The sequence below is a fragment of the Dreissena polymorpha genome, chromosome 16 (genome assembly GCF_020536995.1).
Source record: "Dreissena polymorpha isolate Duluth1 chromosome 16, UMN_Dpol_1.0, whole genome shotgun sequence".
Taxonomy (NCBI): domain Eukaryota; kingdom Metazoa; phylum Mollusca; class Bivalvia; order Myida; family Dreissenidae; genus Dreissena; species Dreissena polymorpha.
The window spans coordinates 35,227,551-35,249,371 of NC_068370.1; the positions used below are offsets into that span (position 1 = coordinate 35,227,551).

At 37.3% G+C, this 21,821-nt stretch overlaps 3 protein-coding genes across 5 annotated transcripts in view; 2 read left to right on the top strand and 1 right to left on the bottom strand.

Moving 5' to 3' along the window:
- Positions 1–6,067: 6,067 nt before the first annotated feature.
- LOC127862952 (uncharacterized) lies at positions 6,068–8,735 on the top strand. The gene is made up of 2 exons (XM_052402225.1): positions 6,068–6,418; positions 6,809–8,735. The coding sequence occupies exons 1-2, from the start codon at positions 6,185–6,187 to the stop codon at positions 7,487–7,489; spliced, it is 915 nt and encodes a 304-aa protein (XP_052258185.1). The 5' UTR covers positions 6,068–6,184; the 3' UTR covers positions 7,490–8,735.
- Positions 8,192–11,363, bottom strand: LOC127862951 (uncharacterized). Of its 2 annotated transcripts, none has more exons than XM_052402224.1 (2): positions 11,180–11,363; positions 8,192–10,430 (listed from the first exon to the last, which is right to left on the bottom strand). In XM_052402224.1, exons 1-2 carry the CDS (start codon positions 11,199–11,201, stop codon positions 8,956–8,958), a joined length of 1,497 nt encoding a protein of 498 aa, XP_052258184.1. In that variant the 5' UTR covers positions 11,202–11,363; the 3' UTR covers positions 8,192–8,955. The 2 variants fall into 2 exon arrangements, with proteins under 2 accessions (XP_052258184.1, XP_052258183.1); XM_052402223.1 differs by lacking the exon at positions 11,180–11,363 and adding an exon at positions 10,715–10,935.
- A 4,567-nt stretch (positions 11,364–15,930) lies between these two features.
- Positions 15,931–21,821, top strand: part of LOC127862531 (laminin subunit alpha-2-like) — a 36,280-nt gene continuing 30,389 nt past the window's right edge. For both annotated transcript variants that reach the window (XM_052401695.1, XM_052401694.1), the window contains exons 1-6: positions 15,931–16,046; positions 16,297–16,467; positions 17,296–17,447; positions 18,180–18,455; positions 18,849–19,011; positions 19,608–19,755. In XM_052401695.1, coding sequence (XP_052257655.1) covers positions 15,939–16,046; positions 16,297–16,467; positions 17,296–17,447; positions 18,180–18,455; positions 18,849–19,011; positions 19,608–19,755 — 1,018 coding nt within the window. In that variant the 5' untranslated portion in view covers positions 15,931–15,938. The remainder of the gene's footprint in view (positions 16,047–16,296; positions 16,468–17,295; positions 17,448–18,179; positions 18,456–18,848; positions 19,012–19,607; positions 19,756–21,821) is intronic.

Consider the following 21,821-nt stretch of genomic DNA (forward strand, 5'->3'; position numbering starts at 1 on the left):
ACATGGCATGTTTTTACTTTAACTACAGACACTAATATCATAAAGTTACTGTTGTCACGTGAAAGGTAGGTGGAGGGAATAACTGAAATAGATAAAGTAGTGGCTAGTTTTACTGTATATACAAAAAGGTAAACATGCGTAAATTTATTTGTATCGAAAAGTGATGCTACGTACTTTGTTTATGCAACAGTATGTATATGTTTGTTAAAGTAAACTGGTATACAACTGGTAGTCCCTGAAAACAAGCAAAAACCACCAAATATAAAGGTGCACACACCTAGTTTTTATTTCATCTAAAGATACGCACATTTCAGTTATTGTTTCATCTTTATAAAATATTGGCATTGATGCAGTTTTCAGTTATTTTATTTAGAAAGCTTAACATGAAAAGCAACGTGAAAACGGAGAAAAGAAGGAGAAAAAAAAAACATTGTAATATAATTATGGTCAATTAAATGTTAACAGCTGCATGAATCTAATTAAATAAGAGATTAAAAAGATGCCCCTTGCGGGTTTTTTGCTCTTTCTATTAAAATTTTTATTTCGAGTTACTCATGCGCTTTATATTTTTAATAAGATTTCGAGTTACTCATGGTGAATGAAAATTAAAATTTCGATTTATGAATCAATAAAACAAGATTGTGATTGAACTTGAAGAAGCCCATACACCAAGCTCGTTCTTAGACAGTTCGACCACGTTCTGAAGAAAATGCAGAATGGAATGTGAACTTGCTTGAACGAGTAGTTTTGGTCCGACAAAAATTTACAATATGATTGAATGACGTTCATGCACAGTTCGCGCCACGTGCAGCTCGTTCCTATCCCGTCCTATCCCGTTGCCAGTCCGTCTTTATCGTGTTCAAATCGGGTCAATTTTTCAATTGTCCCCGTTGGTATACCGTTTCCAGTCAGACGGAGTCCGTCCTCAGCCAGTTCGATCACGTTCGTACGCAGTTCTTCGTTATTCGTTGTGCAGTGGTAAATCGTTCAAAGGCAGTTCTCACTCCGTTCTACTACGTTCTTAGTACGTTTAGGACGTAGTTACAGTCACGCTCTGCACGGCGATTATAAAAAACGACTACGTTCCTGCCAGTTCTCATTTATGTTTCACGCTTTGATCCGACCAGACGTACATTTGTAATGCCTCCAAGAAATAATTCCGCATAATATTGCTGCTCTGCTTCTAACATTTCACGAAGCCAACATTAAAAAAATTAACAGCTCCAAGATTGTCCATGTTTCAACTCAATATCACAAATGATGAATTTTGAGACAACGACCTCACTTTATATGTACATTGTCAGAATGTATTGTATTTACGGTTTTAACGTTGTAACAACTGCATTTGAACGAGTACAACGTACTTGGAACCTACTGCGAACTCATTAAAACGAGTACAACGTACTAAGAACTTACTGAGAACTTATAGAACGTGTTGCAAACGTTGTAAGAACTTATCTTTAAGTTTCATTTTTTTATTACATAAACAAGATCGTATTTGAGACGTAGTGCGGACGGGGTCGGACTGTCTGAGAACGGATTGGACGGACTAGAAACGGACTCGATCGGTGTGGCATCGTACAGGTAATTTCGGTCCGATCGCACTTCGTTCTGGCACGTTCCTACCCCGACCTTAGTACGACCTATCCGTTCTTAGTACGTCCATTCCGTTTCCAGTACGTTGTTACTACGTTATTTTGTAGAACGGGATGATCAGAAGAAAATTTTGAGTAGGCTCAAAGTTCTGAAACACCTCTCCCGTTCAACCCCGTTTCAGGCCGTCCGCAAAGTTCGCAGACAGTTCGTTACACGTTGCTACTACGATCACTCCGTTCTCACACAGTTCGAGCCCGTTTAATCACATTTTATAGAACGTACTTCGAACGAAGTCGGTTTACATGGTGTACGAACTGGTCCAAAACTATTCTAAACTGTCCGGGACGGTTTATAAACCGTCCGGGACGGTTTGTAAACTGTACCGGGCGATTTATTTTGTGGATTACAAACCGTCCGGGACAGTTTAGGAAACCGTCCCGGACGGTTTACAGGCATAAATTATAGTACGGCATAGGTTCTGAAGAGGATTCAATCAACCAATCAGAACACTCGTAACACTTCGCATTTGTGTGCCATTTCGAAAGTGAGAATTTCCTTTTTAGTCACGTTTACTCGAGTGATTGTTTGATAATTTATCATTTTTGTTTAATTCCATTACAAGAACTTTCGAGGCAAATAGGTCCCTTTAGATGATTAACTCTTCACTGACAAGATTAATGCCAGAAATGTAAACAGAATGACCTCATCATATTCCGAGTTTACACCGTTACTCGACAGTTTCAGGGCAGCGATGGATATGATTGAAGAAATGAAAAGGTATTTTCCACCATCCCAAACATTTCAATAAATTAACAAAATTATTTAAAGAGGCCTTTTCACAGATTTTGGCATGTTTTGAAGTTTGTCATTAAATGCTTTATAATGATAAATGTAAATATTGCATCTAAAAAGCTCCAGTAAAACATCAAGGATAAAATTTAAAAAAAGGAAAAATAGTAGCCCGCAGCAGGGCTCGAACCAGTGACCCCCAAAGTCCTGAAGTAAAAACCAATGAGACCGCTCGGCCATCCTGTGTATCGGGGGTATTAAAGAAATCGCACGACTAAAACAAACAACGTAAGACTAGCGCACGTATATTTCGGAACACGCACGTTGACAACTCGTCGTTCACACCTTGTGACGTTAAATATATGGGTTAAACATACAACATTTACATACTTCTTCATTCATTCTTGCGGAAAATTGACGCCGATTTCACCAGTTGCATTTCACATGTTTCAACATGGAAGTGAACAAGCACCAAGACGCTATGTAGAAGAACTTATTGGTCAGCGCCGGCGTCAAAAGACGACTTGTGTGCGCCACTGGACTGAAGACAGTCGATACACTGAAATAATGCTACTGAATTGCCGCGTCGACGCTTAATCGAGAATGCTGTTACGAGAGTCACATGGTAACTAATTTGTTTTTACTAGAGCTGTCTTGCTTGTTTTTCATCGACTATTTCTACCAGATCTCCGTTGAAATACGTCGGTACACTCTAACGATACATTTCGACCGGATTTGCCTGGTTGCTTTCCCTTTAAAGTTTTGCACGCGGTTGAAATTTTGAGCATCAAAATGAAAATAATTTCAATTTAAAAATTAAAACACGCATTTAATTGCAATGTGGCTTGTAGGCAAAGGATGTTGCGACGACCGTGCGAACGAACTGAGTCAACCGCATGTCTAATGTTCTACAAACATAAGAATTAATTTAAATCCCACAATTAGCGCACGAAAGCAATCGCATCATACTATTTTAGTTGTTTCCTAAAATTAACAAACTTGCGTTCAGCGTGAGATGACTACGTTTTTGTAAATAAACTTGAATTGTGTTTCTTATTAAATGCATTTAGTAATTATTCTATAGAGGCTTAAAGGGATCTTTTCACGCTTTGGTAAATTGACAAAATAGAAAAAAGTTGTTTCAGATTCGCAAATTTTCGTTTTAGTTATGATATTTGTGAGGAAACAGTAATACTGAACATTTACCATGGTCTAATATAGCCATTATATGCATCTTTTGACGATTTTAAAACCTAAAAATTATAAAGCGTTGCAACGCGAAACGATTGAATAATTTGGAGAGTTCTGTTTTTGTCGTTAAATTTTGTGAAACTACGAAGATTGCTTATATAAGGTATAAAATACTTCAAGAATATGTACACGGCGGAATAGCTCAGTAGGCTAAAGCGTTTTTACTTCAGGACTCTGGCAGGACCCCAGGGGTCACTGGTTCGAAACCTGGTCCGGGCAATGTTCTTTTCCTTTTTTTAATTTTATTCTTGATTTTTTACTGGAGCTTTACGATCCAATGTTTACATTTATCGATATAAAGCATTTAATGAATAAGTTAAAAAATGCCAAAATCTGTGAAAAGGCCCCTTTAAATGTAGTAACATTCGTGCATGCCAACTTGATTTATTTTTGTTTCTGTTGATACATGCAAAGATACATGTTTGTAAAACATAAAGAATAAGTTAAATAGAGCATCGGCTTAGGCGTCAAATCTGACATCTTCATTTTCTGATGACAAAAATTAAGACTCAACCACTCGAGACAATGTACATGTTATACCATGCAAAGCATAGTTTCAATACGTACGTGCGCTTTCGAGTCGGTCTCAATACAAGCATATCATATGCGGCATATGGATCATTTTAAAAGTTCAAAATGCAAGAATAATGCAACTTTAGGAACTTTATCAGAAAGATTTTTTTTTCAATCATCCGTTAGTATTTTACAAAGGATATTGCCTATACAACTCCTACACAGGTATGGTGTTGTCAATATTGCTGAGCCCAAAGTGCTCAAGATGAGCTATTGTATTATATCGCTCTCCAGCTTCCGTCGTGGAGTGTCGTCTGGCGTTAGTCTGCAGTTGTCAACAATTGGCTTCAAACGACATTTCCTCAATAAATCATATGACAATTTTTCACGAAATTTCATGGTCATGATCGTTGGGTTAACTTCATTCAAAATTGTTAAAATTGTTCCCGTTCGCTGCATATGCAGGTAACGGGAGCTAAGAATAGGTTTAAAAAAAAGGAAACATCCATGGGATCGGAAGTTGTTTCGAGTTATATTTGAGTCACTTCAAAACTGCCCTAGTCGCGTACTCTCACGTCGATTTGTCTCGATTGAACAGGGCACCCGGCAGGGCAGCATATGTGCATCAGTCTTTTACATCGTCTGCATAAACGACCTGCTAAACGAATTCACGGCATCCCCATACGGCTTGCAGATCGGCGACCTGTCTTTATGTTCCCCAATCCAAGCTGAAGACGTGGTTCTCCTGTCGCTTTCGAGCCGAGGCTTAAACGAATTGGTAGAGAAGTGCAACGCATACGTCAACAAGTGGCGCTTCACATGCAACGCTTCCAAATGTGCCGTCATGGCCATGGGCCGAAAACGGACCAAAGCAGTACCCCTTCTCCGGATTGCATATGACTCAACACCAACACCTGAAGCGGAAAAATACAACCATTTAGGTATAATCCAGTCGATCAGTGGAAAATACACTTGCGACATTGACAATGTGAAACAGACAATAAGAGGAACGTGCCTTTCCCTCTCCCAGAAAGTGTCCGGAAGGTCCGGAGCAAACCCAAACACCGCTATTAAGCTATACAACACCGTAGTTATTCGCAAAGTGCTGTTTGACTTCGAGCTGTGGAACAGTATATCCAGTGCCGACATGCAACAACTCGAGGTAGCCCACCACGTTTGTTTGAAACGTGCCCAAGGTCTACCCCACCTTACGTGCTCAGACATGGTGCTCGGCCTTGCGGGAGTGACATCCATCGAAGCGCTAATCGATCTACACAAGTTAGCGTTCATTTGCTCACTATGCCACGCCCCTATAGACGAACCGTGTCATATACTATTCATTCTAAGACTGTGTAAGTTCGACTTGTGCGAAAACCGAAAAATTGGCTTCATCCCAGATATTGTAAAAATTCTGCAAAAAACATCACCTTGAAGACTGTTTTACGAGCTTTAGAACCAACAGTGTATTCCCGTCAAAAGAGAAATGGAAATCTGTCTGTAAAAAGACAGTGCGCCAACACGAAACCAGTCGCTTGCGATCGAGGCTTGAACAACATAAAGATTTTTCGTTTTTCAAAAATGTTCACAAGAGCCTGGAACTGGCTATCATATAGAGAGTCGCGAAGATCCGCCCAGACAGCCTTTCGCTCATGAAGTTCCTGTTACGTTTACGCTGCAAAAAACCTCCTGAACAACCCGTCTTATGTTCAAAGTGCACACACCAACACATGAACTTTGAAGTGGTACACTCACTTTATGAGTGCCCCTTTACCGACTCGCCGATACGTCTACAAACGTTCCTAGAAACCGTTCGGCCACTAAGCGAACCACTGCACGAACACTTAAAAAATGCAGTACCCGAAACACTGGTGTTGTACTTCATGGGAATGATCGATGAAGTCATAGCAGAATTGATGCCTATAGACGATGTCAGAAATTAAGTCGACAAAGTGGTCTCCCCTGAAACTATCCTTTTCCGCCATTACGGTGCTCCCTAGTCAATATCGCCGAAATCGCGAAAGCTTATCCAGCCGCTATGCCTTACGAAAACTGTAGGGGCAGACAATGTGTCGTAGTTGGGTGCAGCAATAACCAGAGAGACCTGTATCGTTGGAAAAATACAATATGTGCTGAACATGGCGAAAAAAATGAGAATTGTATATGCCTTGCTCCGTTCAAGTTCCATTGTTTACCTCTGAACGCCGAGCGAAGACGAGAGTGGTTGGGTGTTATCAACAGGAAAGATTTCAATCCAGCAAGCAAAGCCGTGGTAAGAACCATGTAAAAACATTAGTTAACTTTGTTATGTAAAGATCTACATACTTTCACTAGTATCAATCTGAAATTGAGCCTGAGTGGTCAGTCTTTAATAAAAACTTTATGTGTATTCGGACGAATGGCAATTCGGACAAAATTGTTATTCAGCTTTGTTAAGACTGTTCGATCTAGGAACGAGTGCTGTTTGGTGAACTTTATAATGAATTAGTTCATTGGTTGCTTGAGGTCAGTTTTACCAAAGTAACAAAATTTAATATTTTACCTTTTGAGCCCCAGCCCCCCCCCCCCCCCCAAAGTTGGTTTCAGGGGTGGGAATTACAATTATTTTTTATTACATGCATCAGTTCAGATACTGACAGATTAATGTATTTTGTATTTTCAGGTTTGTTCCCTGCATTTTGTAGATGGGCTGCCAACGAAGAAAAACCCTCTGCCTACCGTCAACATGGGCTATGAAGTGACCAAGACGCCAAAGCCAAGACGTCAGCTGGTCAGAAGAGCGCTGATGCCTGTGAGTGACAACATGAAGCTGGAGCCCTCCGAGCCCATGTTTTCTGCCACTATGTTACCACCTGATTATGTAAATGACATTAGTTATGAACAGATTGAGTGCAAAACAACATGCTGTCTAAAATATCCAGGTTTTTGCAACAATGTGCCGAAGATGGTAGAGGCTAGCACCCAGACTGATGATTTAATTAGACTTGACCATCCATATGCGTATCATAAAACCACTAAATGTGCATCTACTCAACAAACCACACCAGAATTCAGCATTGATGACATTTCTTCAGACACTGATGCACGCTTTTATACAGGACTTGACTATAGTGTACTTATGGCCCTAATAGCTATGATGATTCCATTTGGTAAAGCTTTAAGTTATAAATTAAACATTTCAGATCAAATTGTATCTGTCTTGATGAGACTGCGGCTAGGTTTGACATTTTTTGAAATTAGCAGGCGCTTCAACATTTCAAGACCATTAGTCGCCAACATATTTCACACATGGATTGACATTTTGGCTGTAAAGTTGAGTGACTGTGTAGTTTTGGCTACCTAGAACATCTATAAGAAAAACATTGCCTTCATCATTCGTAGACACTTATCCAAAGACAACATGCATTATTGACTGTACTGAAGTTTTTATTCAGCGACCGTTCACTTTGAAAGCTAGGAATCAGACTTACAGCAATTATAAAAGTCATAATACTGCCAAATTTCTTGTAGCTATTGCTCCAAATGGGTACATAATGTTTGTGTCAAAAGCATATGGCGGGAGAGCTAGTGATAATTTTATCACTAAATCTTCAGGTTTCTTGGAATACTTATTACCTGGCGATGAAGTTATGGCTGATCGCGGGTTTACTATAGGCGAAGAACTGTGTGCTAGACAAGTAAAATTGAACATTCCAGCATTTATGAAAGGAAGAACACAGCTATCTGCACAAGAAACCATTGCATCAAGGCGCATCACATCTGTACGAATACATGTTGAAAGAGCCATAAATAGACTGAAATGCTTCAGAATATTAAGTACAACTTTGAATATTAAATCAACCACAAAACTTGATAAGAAAATGCGAGTGATTGCCGCCCTTTGTAATTTGCAGGGCTCCTTAATTAGAGAGAATACTTCTGAGGATTGAAGAAATGTTTTTCATTGTTTAAAGAGAGCCTTAATTAGTACATCCAAGAATGCATATTGTCAATAGGAGCAACTAATGAATGAGTCAGATACAGAATAATGAAAATGAACACAATATATGTTTTAGTACATGTTTTATTTTAACCAATTTAGCTAATAAATAATAAAATATTCATAATAGCACATGCATTTCTCTACTATTCTATGGGCAAGTTTAACGTTTAGTTTCACCGAGTATTAGAATGTAGCTTTAGTGATTTAAATTCATATTTATTATTTATTCTACAATTAATAATTATAATGATAGTCATTTTCTGAGAAAACTGGGTATAATACATGTGTGTAAATTGTCGTCCCAGATTAGCCTGTGCAATCCTCACAGGCTATTCATGGAAAACACTTTCCGCTTTTTTTTACATTTTTCGTTTAAATGAAGTCTCTTCTTAGCAAAAATCCAATTTAGGCGGAAAGTGTCGTCCCTGATAAGCCTGTGCGTACTGCACAGGCTAATTTGGGATGATACTTGACGCCAATGCATTATGCCCTGTTTTCTCAGACCGCGACTCATTAGTACTCGTGTGGTTATGGTTATCATTATTTTATTATTCAGGAAATATAATAGAAATGTTAATAAATAATCACTTATATATATTAACCTAAATAGATCTTTGTTTTTTATATGAACCCACAAGTATGTCATTGCATTCACGCATAACTTCCAAACAGAGTATACCCTGATGGGAACTCCTGTAGAAGTTGTTGTGTTAGAGTCGACTCTGTTGTTGTATTAGAGTTATTTGCCTTAAACTCGTATCTGTTGTTGTAGAGATTAATGATATCTGATCAATACAATCACTATTGCTATTTGCCTCAAACTGCTATCAACAGTAGTGTTTGTATTGATCAGATATCATTAATCTCTTAAAATTATGCTCATCTACCAGACGGACTAACAGGTGTTTGAAGTAGAACTCTCTAATTCTAACCAGAGTGGTTCTAACAAAGTTGGCATCATAGGGAACATCCACTATTAATCCCTCGGCTTTTGTCCACACAACAAACTTGCAGTGGTGTCGTGTAGTGCAGTGCATAGCTATCTGCACTTGTGTGTAGTACCCATTTCGTCCTTTTGGGTTAAGGCAGTGGTCCCCTGATTTGGTGTGCACAACATCATATGTTCCGCTTTGAATAAGTTCCCTCAAGGGCTTTGTTGGGCACTTAATTTCAAGAATGGTGTCCTCGCCAACAAGTCCATCTGGACTTGCAGCAAGATATGGTTCTGTCTGGTCGATGACAACGCCAGTTTGAACCACTTTTAGGCCAGTGTTCTGCTCAAACCAAGCTCTGGCTTCAGCTTCATACTTTTGCCCATGCTGAGTGGCACTGTTCCCTTTAAACCGTGGGTAGATCTGGTTTGTCACGAACTTGTTTGGGTCTGCACGGCTTGTTTTAGGAAGAGCATGGACCTTACTCGATGAAATCCTCAGCTTTCGAGCATCACTCCATAGCGTCGAGCATTGCAAGGAGGTAGCTTGGCTGATGTTGGTCTTTGCCTCAGCAGAAAGATTTATGTATTTCTTATAAAATGCATCACACGGCTGACAAGTAACTTCGTTAACTGGCCTTGATGGGTCTATGGTGTGGTCACTGTGTTCCACTGACTTCATCTCATTCACTGGTTTTTCCTTCGCACTCAAGATTTTTTGGAGCAGTGTACCTTTACATGTCCACAGCTTGTTGGTGCACGACTCACTGGCATGATCTTGAAGATCAGAGTGATCAAGGAATGATCTTATTTTTGGCAGTTGGGTTCCTGTCGCCTTTTTTTGTGTTTTTTTAAGTATTGGTGCATAGTCTGGCTTGGGTCTTTCGAAGTTAATGTTATCAAACTCCTCATGCAGCACAGCTGTCCCTGCACCTCTACCCCACAGCCTATCCTTGTCTGTACAGGTTTTTCCTGCGAGTCCATGGCTCCATGCTAATGCCACAACATAAATAATGGCCGAGATGTGGCTGCAGCTCCTGCCTGTGCCTGCTGGACATGTACAATAGCCTGTGAGGATTGTAGAATCATCTGCTATTGCCACCCAAGCCATGTAATCAGCACGGCCAACTCCTGGTTGAGATGGAGACACTTTAGCTTTTAGAAACTGGATGTTGTTGTGTGAGCTCCACATTATGTCCCCTAACCAGCCATTTTGAACATAGTTGTATGCATACAGTGATCGAAATGATTTCATCGCTTTTCCATCATACGCTTTGGCCATCACAAGGTAGTCAACCAAATCCTCATAGGTCACATTTGGCCAAGAGGTTGGATCATTCACTGTCCACTTGACGTCATCTGAGGGAAGGCCTGAAACAAAAAAGGCTTAATTTCACTATTGTTTGATGAATTCTCACTGTTGTTGTGCTTCTTTTGGGAAAGGGGGGGGGGGTGACACAAGGTACAGCCATAGCTCTTTCGTGCAAACAATTAAGTTAAATTCATAAAGCAACATTGATTAAACGTTTGGCCAACGTCAAACCGAAATTAAAATGTAATTTTTACGGATAACCGTTGAACCTACGACATGCACTGATAGATCTATCTTATAATAGTGATTCCATGAATTTCTTTCAAAATGCAAAATTGATTACATTCACCAGAGACGTAGATAACATCTACGTCTCTGCATGCACATGTGTGTTTGATTATTTCAAGATGTCTGTATTTGTTCATGTGCTGGCTTGTAGATAATTAAAGATGTTAACTTGTCAATATGAATACATTTCGGATATATCTGTTTGTTCGGCAATTTGATCAGTGTCAAAAAATGTCCATGGTTACATTGTCCCATATTTGTTAATGTTTACGCGTTCGCGTGACAATTAAATTTAACTATCGTTTCGATTGGCTGATAATTATACCGGGCTGACATAACTGCCATTGAGTGAATAAAATTAGACTCAAGCGATCGTCTGTAAACAATTTTAATCATTATAGTCCAACTGTCAAAACAAAAGCTTAAAACAAAGGTCGCTATTACAACATTGTAATGCACTTTATAGGTCGCATTGATTATTGAAACGTGCATAAAAAGCTTAAATAAACCATCTACTTACCGATAGTTGTGTCCGATGCCATTATGAATATAGTAAACGGGCGTTTGTATATTAAAAATAAAACAATGCTATATCGATGCTGCCGGTGCTGCTACTGATATCTGGAAGTCTGAGAGCACCGTAATGGCGGCGGGTCACGTGACCGGCAAGATGTCAGCCTCCTTATCTATGGAACTGACATCGTCTATAGAACTCTACCCAGAGTTTCTGATTAACTGTGCCAATTGCTTACTATCGGTTCTCGCTGTCTAGTCATCAAGAGAACTCCATGCATGCTGACGAACACCGCGAGGCTGAGAGGTTTAGTAGTTGTTGTGTTACCATTTCCTACTACTAGTAGACAAGTAAGGCTAGAAACTGGCAATGTCCTACTAAACAGTTAAGGCTAGAAACTGGCTTTGTCGCACTACATAGGTAAGGCTAGAAACTGGCAATGTCCAACTACACAGTAAAAGCTATAAACTAACATTGGATCTCTACACAAGTAAGGCTAGAAACTGGCCATGTCCAACTACACAGGTACTGCTAGAAACTGGCAATGTCCCACTACACAGATAAAGGTTGAAACTGGCCATGTCCCACTACGCAGGTATGGCTAGAAACTGGCCATGTCCAACTACACAGGTATGGCTAGAAACTGGCAATGTCCCACTACACAGGTAAAGCTAGAAACTGGCCATGTCCTACTACACAGGTAAGGCTAGAAACTGGCCATATCCAACTACACAGGTATGGCTAGAAACTGGCAATGTCCCACTATACAGGTAAAGCTAGAAACTGGCCATGTCCAACTACACAGGTATGGCTAAAAGCTGGTCATGTCCTACTACACAGGTAAGGCTAGAAACTGGCCATGTCCCACTACACAGATAAAGCTAGAAAATGACCATGTCCCACTACACAGGTAAAGCTAAAAACTGGCCATGTCCCACTACACAAGTTTGGATCTGAGGGCACATTGATATAATGATTAATAAATCAGTTAAAGAATGTTTATTTTAAACAAAATACATGTTATAATTTTGCGTTAATTCAACGAAAAAGCAACAATTGACTCAAATAATGATCGTCATCCCTTCTAAATAAAAACTTGAGCTTGTGATATTTTTGGCTTACCGTTGAAATATGGTGCTGATGACGTACATAGTATGTTTTGAAAATATACTGATATAGATAGTTTATACATTAAATGAAACACACCATCGAAACGCAGGTTTATATTCTTGAAAAGGAAGCACATATTTGATGCTGATCCTATCCTGTGGCTAGAATTTAGCGAATAAGCCAAATAGATCTCAGCACATTACAAGCATCAAATATAATAAAATTATATTTTTACAATTTATTGTTCTTTTGATTTTTGTATGACGCATACATTTGTTAACGCATGGTCGTACGTATTCCTGACTCATACATGTATTGATGCTTTTTTTTTGGTCTTAGGATCAATAATGACAATTTGATTGGAAAGGAACGCTCATACTAGATAAGATATTTGGTTGGTCCACTTCCATCACTGCGTCATTATCTTACGCATTAATTTTGCGAATATTATGATCTTCTTAGAAAGAGGGTTTGAATTAATGAACACTCCTTAGTAAGGTAAAATAAAAAAATGTGCATGTATAAGCATAAATTTAAACCGGATGTTATATGTGTGAGCTCGCAGATATATATGAAGTCATTTAATTTTGTTCAGTCGTTCATATGTATTGTTGTTGTTGTTGTTTTTGTTTTACCGTAAAAGAGGCGCCCTGAATGAAGCAATTTGTGAGGTCCTCGATGTCGAGGCGATGCATAATTGTGCCAAAAGCTCCTATTAGCGATCGGGGCATAATAATCTGCTTGATATATGAAAGAGGTGCGAAAAAAAACACACCAGGAAAACGGTTATTATAGTGAAAATTTAAGTCCATAATTTCGCCGAATATCAGAACAGAAAAGAACAGAACTTTATTTCGACTTGAACATAGTACATCGTCTGTCTTAGCCATGTTATATTATACATTTCAAAAGGTCACGTGAAAAAGAAAGTGGGTGTACAATAATAATTAGTGTACATAACGTATTACATAATACATGACAGTGGTTGGAAACAATCGCAATGTTTAAACCTATTGTGACAGGTGGCAATCGATTATCATGCTGTTTATATTTATGTCAAATAAACCAAATTGAGAGTGGATTATCTTACGCATATCATGTGGATGAATATGCTAATAATATTGATAGACAGTGCACATTTTTGTTAATGTCTACAACAATAATTACAAAATTACACAAATTAAACTATGGCAACAAATTAAACAATCAGGCACGTATATTTCACATCTGTATACGAGTAGATATTAATTATTTCTTTAGTCGTCTAGAGAAATGTGAAAGATGAATAATAAATTAGAGACGATACGGATCATTAAACTTATTTAAAAAAAAACACATAATATATATGCATTAAATGCGGAAACACAAGGACGCATGTCTATTTCGCCTCATGTTGTTGCATGTACTGGTACTGCATTATGAGGATTATATACATACAACAAACAAGAAATCAGATAAACAAACACACAACCGAACCCGCGGAACATAACATTTCTGCTGATATTTAAACAACATTCAACATGGCTTTCCTAATTATCAGAGCTTCTTTCACAAAAATTACAACTTGATGAGAAAATCTTTATTACATGTGCTCATAAGGCTTAAAAATTAAGATACTGATGGCCGTTTGAGATAATAAGATTTTATGTATTATTTCCTAATATCTGTATAATATGGGCAGATTAAAATAAAATGATATTCATCTTCAATATCACATGAGTTACAACAAAACAATATCTTTCTTCCCTAGCTATGCGGTTATTACTAAACCTACCCGTTTGAATTCTTAATGGATGACATGACATTCTTAATCTACAGAAGTAAAATCTGAGACTTTTGGGTAAGATATCTAAATATTTTTCATATTCAAATGATATTTTAAATTATTGATACAAAAATAAATCTGGACTTTCAAGTGTGTGAAACCAATGTTGTTTAAAACAGTCTATGATTCTGCATTTAAACTCAGAGAGAAAAGCATTATTATAAAGGTACTGGTAATTTTCAAAGATGTACGCAAATCCATATTCGTTCAGGGGAGTTTTTACACTCGTGACCCAATTTTTCTTCCCACTAATACAATCTTTAAGAGCCTCGTTATACACAACTCTCAATATAATGTTATCACTGTCTTTGATTTTTAACCAATATTTGATTAGTCTTATGTATCTGTGAACATACGGTGGGTATCTGCCCAGTTCGCCGTACACTGCAGCAGAACACGCATTACTTTTTACTCTTAATAATCTTTTACAAAATTTAAGGTGTATTCTTTCTAATTTTTTGGATTTGGTATAACCCCAAACTTCACATGAATAATTAAGAAGTGGCGATACGAATGCATCGAGTAGTTGACACAATGTTTTTGGTAAAAGACCAAAGTCGTTGCATTTGCAAAATAGAACATTTAAGGATTTCAAGGCCTTTCCATTAAGATGTTCAATGTTTTTACAAAACTTCCCAGTGTAGTAAAAAACAGTACCTAAATAGTTAAAATCATCAACTGCTTCGATTGGTTGGCTATTAAAGGTCCATTTTTCATTTGCTAATAATGCCCCGCGTTTTCGAAAAACCATTATTTTTGTTTTTGTAGTATTTACTTTTAAACCCCAAGAAAAACAGTATGAAAACAAAAAATCTAAGTGCCTCTGAGTTTCTTCAGGAGTTTTACCTATAATAGCCAAATCATCAGCGAACAATAACAAAATCAAAGTTAAATCATCAATACTTAAGACTGCATCAATATTACACTGCAGATAAAGCTCTAAATCTTCAACAAATAATGAAAACAAAAGAGGTGACATAACCTCCCCTTGTCTCAAACCAACAGCATAGTTAAAATATTCAGCAGAAGTAGAACATGCCTTGACACAAGATTTAACTTTTTATACATGTCTTTAACAATTCTAAGCAGTTTTCCATCAATACCTGTTTTAAACATTTTTAACCAAAGTGCATTTCTATAGATAGAATCAAAAATTTTTATCATGTCCACGTATATGACGTAGAGCCTCTTATTTTCATTGAGATATTTCTGGACAAGAGAATGTAAAATAAAAATTGGATCTACTGTGAAACGCCCTTTACGAAATCCGAATTGTGCGTCCGAAATACTGTTATTTTCTGTGCAAAACTTGTCGATGCGTTTATTTATGACTGTAGTAAAGGTCATAATACACTAAATAGTTTCCCTATATAATTCAATGTAAAAGCGACAACTTTGAGTGAAAATAAATGCAACATTTTGCACATAGAGACCCCCATAACCATACCTTTTCTTAAAGGCCATTCTAAGCGGAATCGATTTATGCAATAAAAAAGATATGTCATGTACAAAGCAAGAAAGAACTTGACACAAATCAAAATCGACTGTTTTTGCAACTTTTTTTTTCGGCCGTTTCTTAGTGGAATGTAACCTTTTCTAGTGCAATGGTTTACTATAGTCTTCAAGTGTATCATATTTCAGGGATTCAGTAGTGAACACCTATTCATGTCCTACCATTATCTCCGCAAGATAACACCCGAATAATGGTAAAAAGTGTAAAACATGCCTTTCTGTCAACTATGATATTTTTTTAGAGAGTACAGCCCTACATGAAGCGATCATTTAGTGTATTGTAACCTAAACAGAGGGGGTAATCACGTGATAGTCAAGATGGCGACGTCCATACCGAGACGGTTATTTTTCGCCGTTTTATACCCTTTATTACTTTTGTTTATTTGTTTAAATGACGCTCACTTTCCAGCCATATCAATAAAAAAGGTGATCAGCGTTTATTTGGTATTTAAATTCGCTTTATATCTCGACTTTACACCCCACAAATGTTCTTAGTAGAGCCCTAATTACTAGTAGTAGGTCATCCCGCTAAGAACGAGAAATATTTTGGACAATTTATACAGTGATGCAGAAATTACTTGTAAACAGATTTGTTTAGTATTCATACATAACAGGGAGAAATAAACAAGAATTGCATTTTAATTATTATTCCTTCATGTGAATTTCTGTTTTGCAGGTGAAAACTTCCCTCAGCGCTGATGGTAAGTGCGTGAAGAAGTTCCGTCCAATGACCCAACCCGGTACCATCAACTCCATCAGGTTTGCCTTCAAGACGAGTAGGCCGGGTCAGGACATGATGATGGTGCTGCTACAGAATCAAGGCATCAGCAACGGTGACACGGAGAAGGTCAGTGTGTTTTTTATAAATATGAGCCAAGTTCTGGGAAATGGGGCTCGATGCATGTGCGTAAAGTGTCGGTCCATGTTAGCCATGTCATTTTGCACAGGCTAATCAGGGGCGACACTTCCACTTAAACTGGTTATTGGTTTAAAATAGAATTCCTTTAAACAAAAATTCCATATAAGTGGAAAGTGTTGTCCCTGATTAGCCTATGCGGACTGCACAGGCTAATCTAGGAAGACACTTTACGCACGTGCATAATGCCTGGTAAACCCAGAGTGAGGCTCAGATGTCTTATCGAGGGATCTTAGTCAACCCAGGATCAATATAGGGATCTTAGTCAACCCAGGATCAATATAGGGATCTTAGTCAACCCAGGATCAATATAGGGATCTTAGTCAACCCAGGATCAATATAGGGATCTTAGTCAACCCAGGATCAATATAGGGATCTTAGTCAACCCAGGATCAATATAGGGATCTTAGTCAACCCAGGATCAATATAGGGATCTTAGTCAACCCAGGATCAATATAGGGATCTTAGTCAACCCAGGATCAATATAGGGATCTTAGTCAACCCAGGATCAATATAGGGATCTTAGTCAACCCAGGATCAATATAGGGATCTTAGTCAACCCAGGATCAATATAGGGATCTTAGTCAACCCAGGATCAATATAGGGATCTTAGTCAACCCAGGATCAATATAGGGATCTTAGTCAACCCAGGATCAATATAGGGATCTTAGTCAACCCAGGATCAATATGTATTTTGAGTCAACTCCAACAGGTGTTAAACTATTCATTGATTTTGTTTTCCTTTTTGGATCCATTCAGGAGTTCCTAGCGGTAGAATTGCGTGATGGTAGAGTGCGCTTCACATGGAATGTGGGTGGTGGTATTGGCGTGGTTACAGATAACAAGAAGGTTGTCTCTGAGGTATCCACTATCAAAGAATCAGAGAAATGGTACAGAGTAAAGGCTGAAAGGTATGCTTTTCTCATAGAATTCTGTGTATCAGGTATAATGCCACATTTGCACACTTGCTTCTGTCAATGTTTCTTTTTATGCCCCCAGTAGGGTGGCATATAGAAGTAGAACTGTCCGTCTGAAAACTTAAACATTGCTCTAACTTTCTTACTAGTAAACAGATTCACTTCATACTTGGACACAACATCCCTTTGGAAAGAGCTTTCTTCTGACATATGTGTTTTTGACCTTGACTCCTCAAACCGTCTGTCCGTCAGTCTGAAAACGTTAACATTGCCAATAACTGTTGCAATATTGAAGATAGCAACTTGATAATTGGCATGCATGTGAATCTCATGGAGCTGCACATTTTGAGTTGTGAAAGGTCAAGGTCATCCTTCAAGGTCAAAGGTCAAATTTATAGTTTCAAAGCCAGGCAGTAGGGGGGGCATTGTCTTTCTCTTGTTACAGGATGATATCATTTATCTTAGGTGTGATAGTGATTTGGTATCAATACATAATTGTACACATTTACAAAGTGTTTATTGTATTTAACTGTGGCTTCATACCATCTTTCAAATGCATAGATGGTTGCTAAATATATATCATAATTAAGTTTAAAAGAAAAGGGTTAAGCTTTTTAAGAATACAATGTCTGTGACATGACTTTCTGCACTATGATAACAATTTATACCACCAAATGTTACTTGTTTTTCTGTTAAAGGATCATGTTAGCTGTTTATCTATTCAAGGATTGGCGGCCTGGGTCGTCTCACAGTTCACCGCCTGTCTGACACAGCTGGGGCCCCCATCACCAACACCTCCACCGTAGGCTTTTCTTTGATGGGCCTCGACGACACCACAGACATCTTCGTATCCGGGGTGCCCCAGGATGTGATTGTATACCCCAGTCTCACTAGCAGAAACTTCTCCGGCTGTATGGGCGACATGCATATAGACGAGACTCTTGTCGGACTCTTTAACTTTGAGAGGAACACCATGGACTCCTGTAGTGCTTGTCTTGAAGTGTATGTGTTTAAATTACTGGTTTTGAGGTTGTGGTGTCACAGTGGATTTGGTTAAGGCCTAGCGATTAGGAGGTCCGGGCTTGATCCCCATTGATGAAACGTTCTCAAGATCTTCTCTTAGGACGCACAGTAAACTGAATCTAAATTAGCCTAAAGCTTTTGAAAGATGAAGCTTAAATATATTGGTGTGAACAAAGCTTAATAAGGGTCTTTTGTCCCCTTATTTGGGTAATCACATCAATGTTGAAAAAAAACTGAAAATATTCTTGGATTTACAAGTTTACATGTATATTTGTTTTAATAAGTTACAAAAACAACTTAATTATTTCAGGTTTCAACTCAGTAAGTTACTATAATGCGTAAACTATTATACTGATACAAATCTGTTTGCAGCCCCTCCCAGCCTCCTGCTGCCAATGTGTACTCATTTGATGGAACAGGATACGCAGTGACAGACAAGAACAGATTTCTCTCCCCTCTCATTGCCAATATTATTCTAGACTTTAAGACTTACTGGGATAATGCTTCCCTCTTCTTTGTGGGCAATCCTCAAACAGTATGTTATTTTAGTAATGTTTGTTCATCTGAACGAGAAATATTTTGGACAATTTATACAGTGATGCAGAAATTACTTGTAAACAGATTTGTTTAGTATTCATACATGACTAGAGATGTGCATATTATTCATACTAGCATACAGATATAAATTAATTATGCTTCTGTACATGAAACTGAGATTTAAAGCTTTGGTCACATCCAGAATTTCATGATATAACTTTTCTTATTTTTTAAACTTCAAATTCAAAATGAAGGAATACAATCCATAACACAATTATAATTGTACATTTTGTTTATTATTCCTATTGAAAATCATTACTTAACCCTTTCCCACTCAGAAGCAAAGTAAAAATGGCTATATACAGAATAAAACAAGAACAGCCTGCAAATAACTTGCAGTCTGTTCAGGTTTTATTCTGTTTGCTGCTTATCAGTATCTAAGGGTTGGAAAGAAGTCTTTACAATTTGAATCTAGTAAGAAAGATCTTTACTTAAATCTAACATTCTTAGGGCCTACGAATGCGTCAAAATACGTATCTAAGTGGTGAAGGGTTAATTTGTTCTGAATTCTCACCAATTCATTTTTCATTCCAGTCTGAATTCATGGCAATAGAGCTGGAGAATGGCTTTGTGGTATTCAAGTACTACCTGGGCCAGGGGTCCTATGGGCGTATCCAGTCTGAGATGAAGTACAACCGCAACCAATGGGTGTCAGTGGCCGCTGCACACAGTGGTCTCCTTGGTAGAGATATGTGTAATAAGGCCTTACCTCTGTCTGCTTTGCTGCTTAGTGACGTGTTGTGTGCTCCTTGTGTTGTCGTAGTGATGTAGAATGCTTGCATGTGTCTGACTGAAATATGTGTAGGAGTATGGGTGAAGTTGTTTTTTTTATGTAATGAAGCAATTAAAGATGTTTAAGTTAAAATAACATTAGTAAATATTAAACTTGTTTTCAAACTTTTATTTTTCCCATTCTCTGTTATAATTTAACTGAATGTTTCACATATTTGTTAAGAATGAATCTCATAATGTTCAGCTGTTTCTTTGATTAGTTACAATTATGTTACAAACATACTTTGTAACCTTAAAGTACATACATTTCTGATTCATATAAGTAATTACGGTGTGTATACATAATGTCAACATTCAGTAAAATATTTGTTCAATGTTTGGCTAAATTTCTGGTTCTGAGATGCATGTAGTTTCTTGTTTTAGTTCTCTCTGCTTTTTCTGTTGCAGTTTCATACAATATCATTGGCTAGAAGATATAAATTGTATAAAGTATTATGCTATATAAAGTATTGCAATTTTTGTACCAACAGTTATTATTAAACAATATTGTCAATTGCTCAATTGGTGTTGCCAAAGTGAGATAACTTTTTAATTTAATTTCATAAAAAAGTGTTTTCAAGTTACACATAATAGTGTTGTTATATTAGTATTCTTTAAACTGTCTATATAGAAGTACAAGACAATATTTGTGTGTGTGTGTGTGTGTGTGTATGTATATGTATATATATATATATATTTATATTTATATATCACACTATTTGTTGCATGTTTTGCCTTTGTGTATGATCAATGTTAAGTTGCTAACAAACTAATTAATTTATGTTGAGGTTAATTTTACTAATATACAAGTTTTCCACCTGTTTGAAATAAGCCATTGCAGAGGTGTAAGCCATCTGAAATGATTGTTCTGGTTTTGAATGAAGTTAAATCTAGTTTACCTATGTACCGTTTGGTTGTGTGTTTGTCTTGTGAGTAAGATGCTTGTGGTAGAGATATGCAACTAATATTTCTTGCTTCCTAACCAAATTTTTTATTATTCCATCCATTAACATTGCATCGTTGGGATGGAACTGTTATTAATTAAATTGTATTTATATGGTATTCTTTAGGTTCAACACAATAAACAATACTTAAACAAAGAATCTCATCATGTCTTTTCAAAACAAAACATGATGTGAACATTCCCAAGATAAAAAATATTTTATTAATTTGAAGTCCAGTCCATATTGCTGCTTATTCTCTCGATAGAAATTATGTTAGATGTAAAACTGTTTACAGCGCTTTTTTTTCTTGATTTGGGGAACGGGCCTCGCCTTCCATTTTGGGGGGAAAAATGAACAAAATTGAAAGAGGGAAAGACATTGCCCAAAGTATGAAGTAAGTTTCGAATGGAGGGAAAATTGCATCATTTGTCAGAAATTTTCTGAGGGTAATGGGCCTATCTCTTGAGGGAAGGGACTTATATAAGGTCTTTGCTAAAGAAGGGAAAAAACTATGCTTATAATTACAATCAATGTTCTTTGGTGGTGTTATTTTTATTCATTGACTGTTGCAAAAGTAGCTTTCATATTTGTTCTCAATAATAAATGATAATTATTAAAAATGTTACACATTATATATGAGCGTTTATTTTCCTACTTATATCAATCATGTTTTACACACAGTCACAGTAGATTAGCCAATAGAAAGCAAGCAAGCAGTTTTTTTATGAACTCACTGGTTTAGAATGACGGTAGAAAAGGTTTTGGTGTTGTAGTATGATCACATAAAGCAACGACTGGAAAACATATTTTTTATATTCAACATTGAATATAACACTGTATGTCATTGTCTTGTTGGACTGAATTCCATTATTCATTTTGTATATTCAGCAGTGTTTAGATAAAGCTAGGTTCAAGTTTCTTGTTAAGTAAATTTCTCATTAATGTCAAGAGGGATTTAATTAAACTAAGAATGTATTCACCATATTTTAATGACCCCATGGACCAAGTATAGTTACTATAGTTTTGCAATTGT

What these genes read in the sequence shown, in the direction of transcription:
- LOC127862952 (XM_052402225.1), top strand. Translation starts at nt 6,185, where the DNA reads ATGCCTTACGAAAACTGTAGGGGCAGACAATGTGTCGTAGTTGGGTGC. An exon ending in ATCCAGCAAGCAAAGCCGTG is followed by an intron (nt 6,419 to 6,808) that starts GTAAGAACCATG and finishes TTGTATTTTCAG; the next exon opens with GTTTGTTCCCTGCATTTTGT.
- LOC127862951 (XM_052402223.1), bottom strand. Translation starts at nt 10,796, where the DNA reads ATGAACAAATACAGACATCTTGAAATAATCAAACACACATGTGCATGC. An exon ending in TATCTACGTCTCTGGTGAAT is followed by an intron (nt 10,431 to 10,714) that starts GTAATCAATTTT and finishes TTTTTGTTTCAG; the next exon opens with GCCTTCCCTCAGATGACGTC.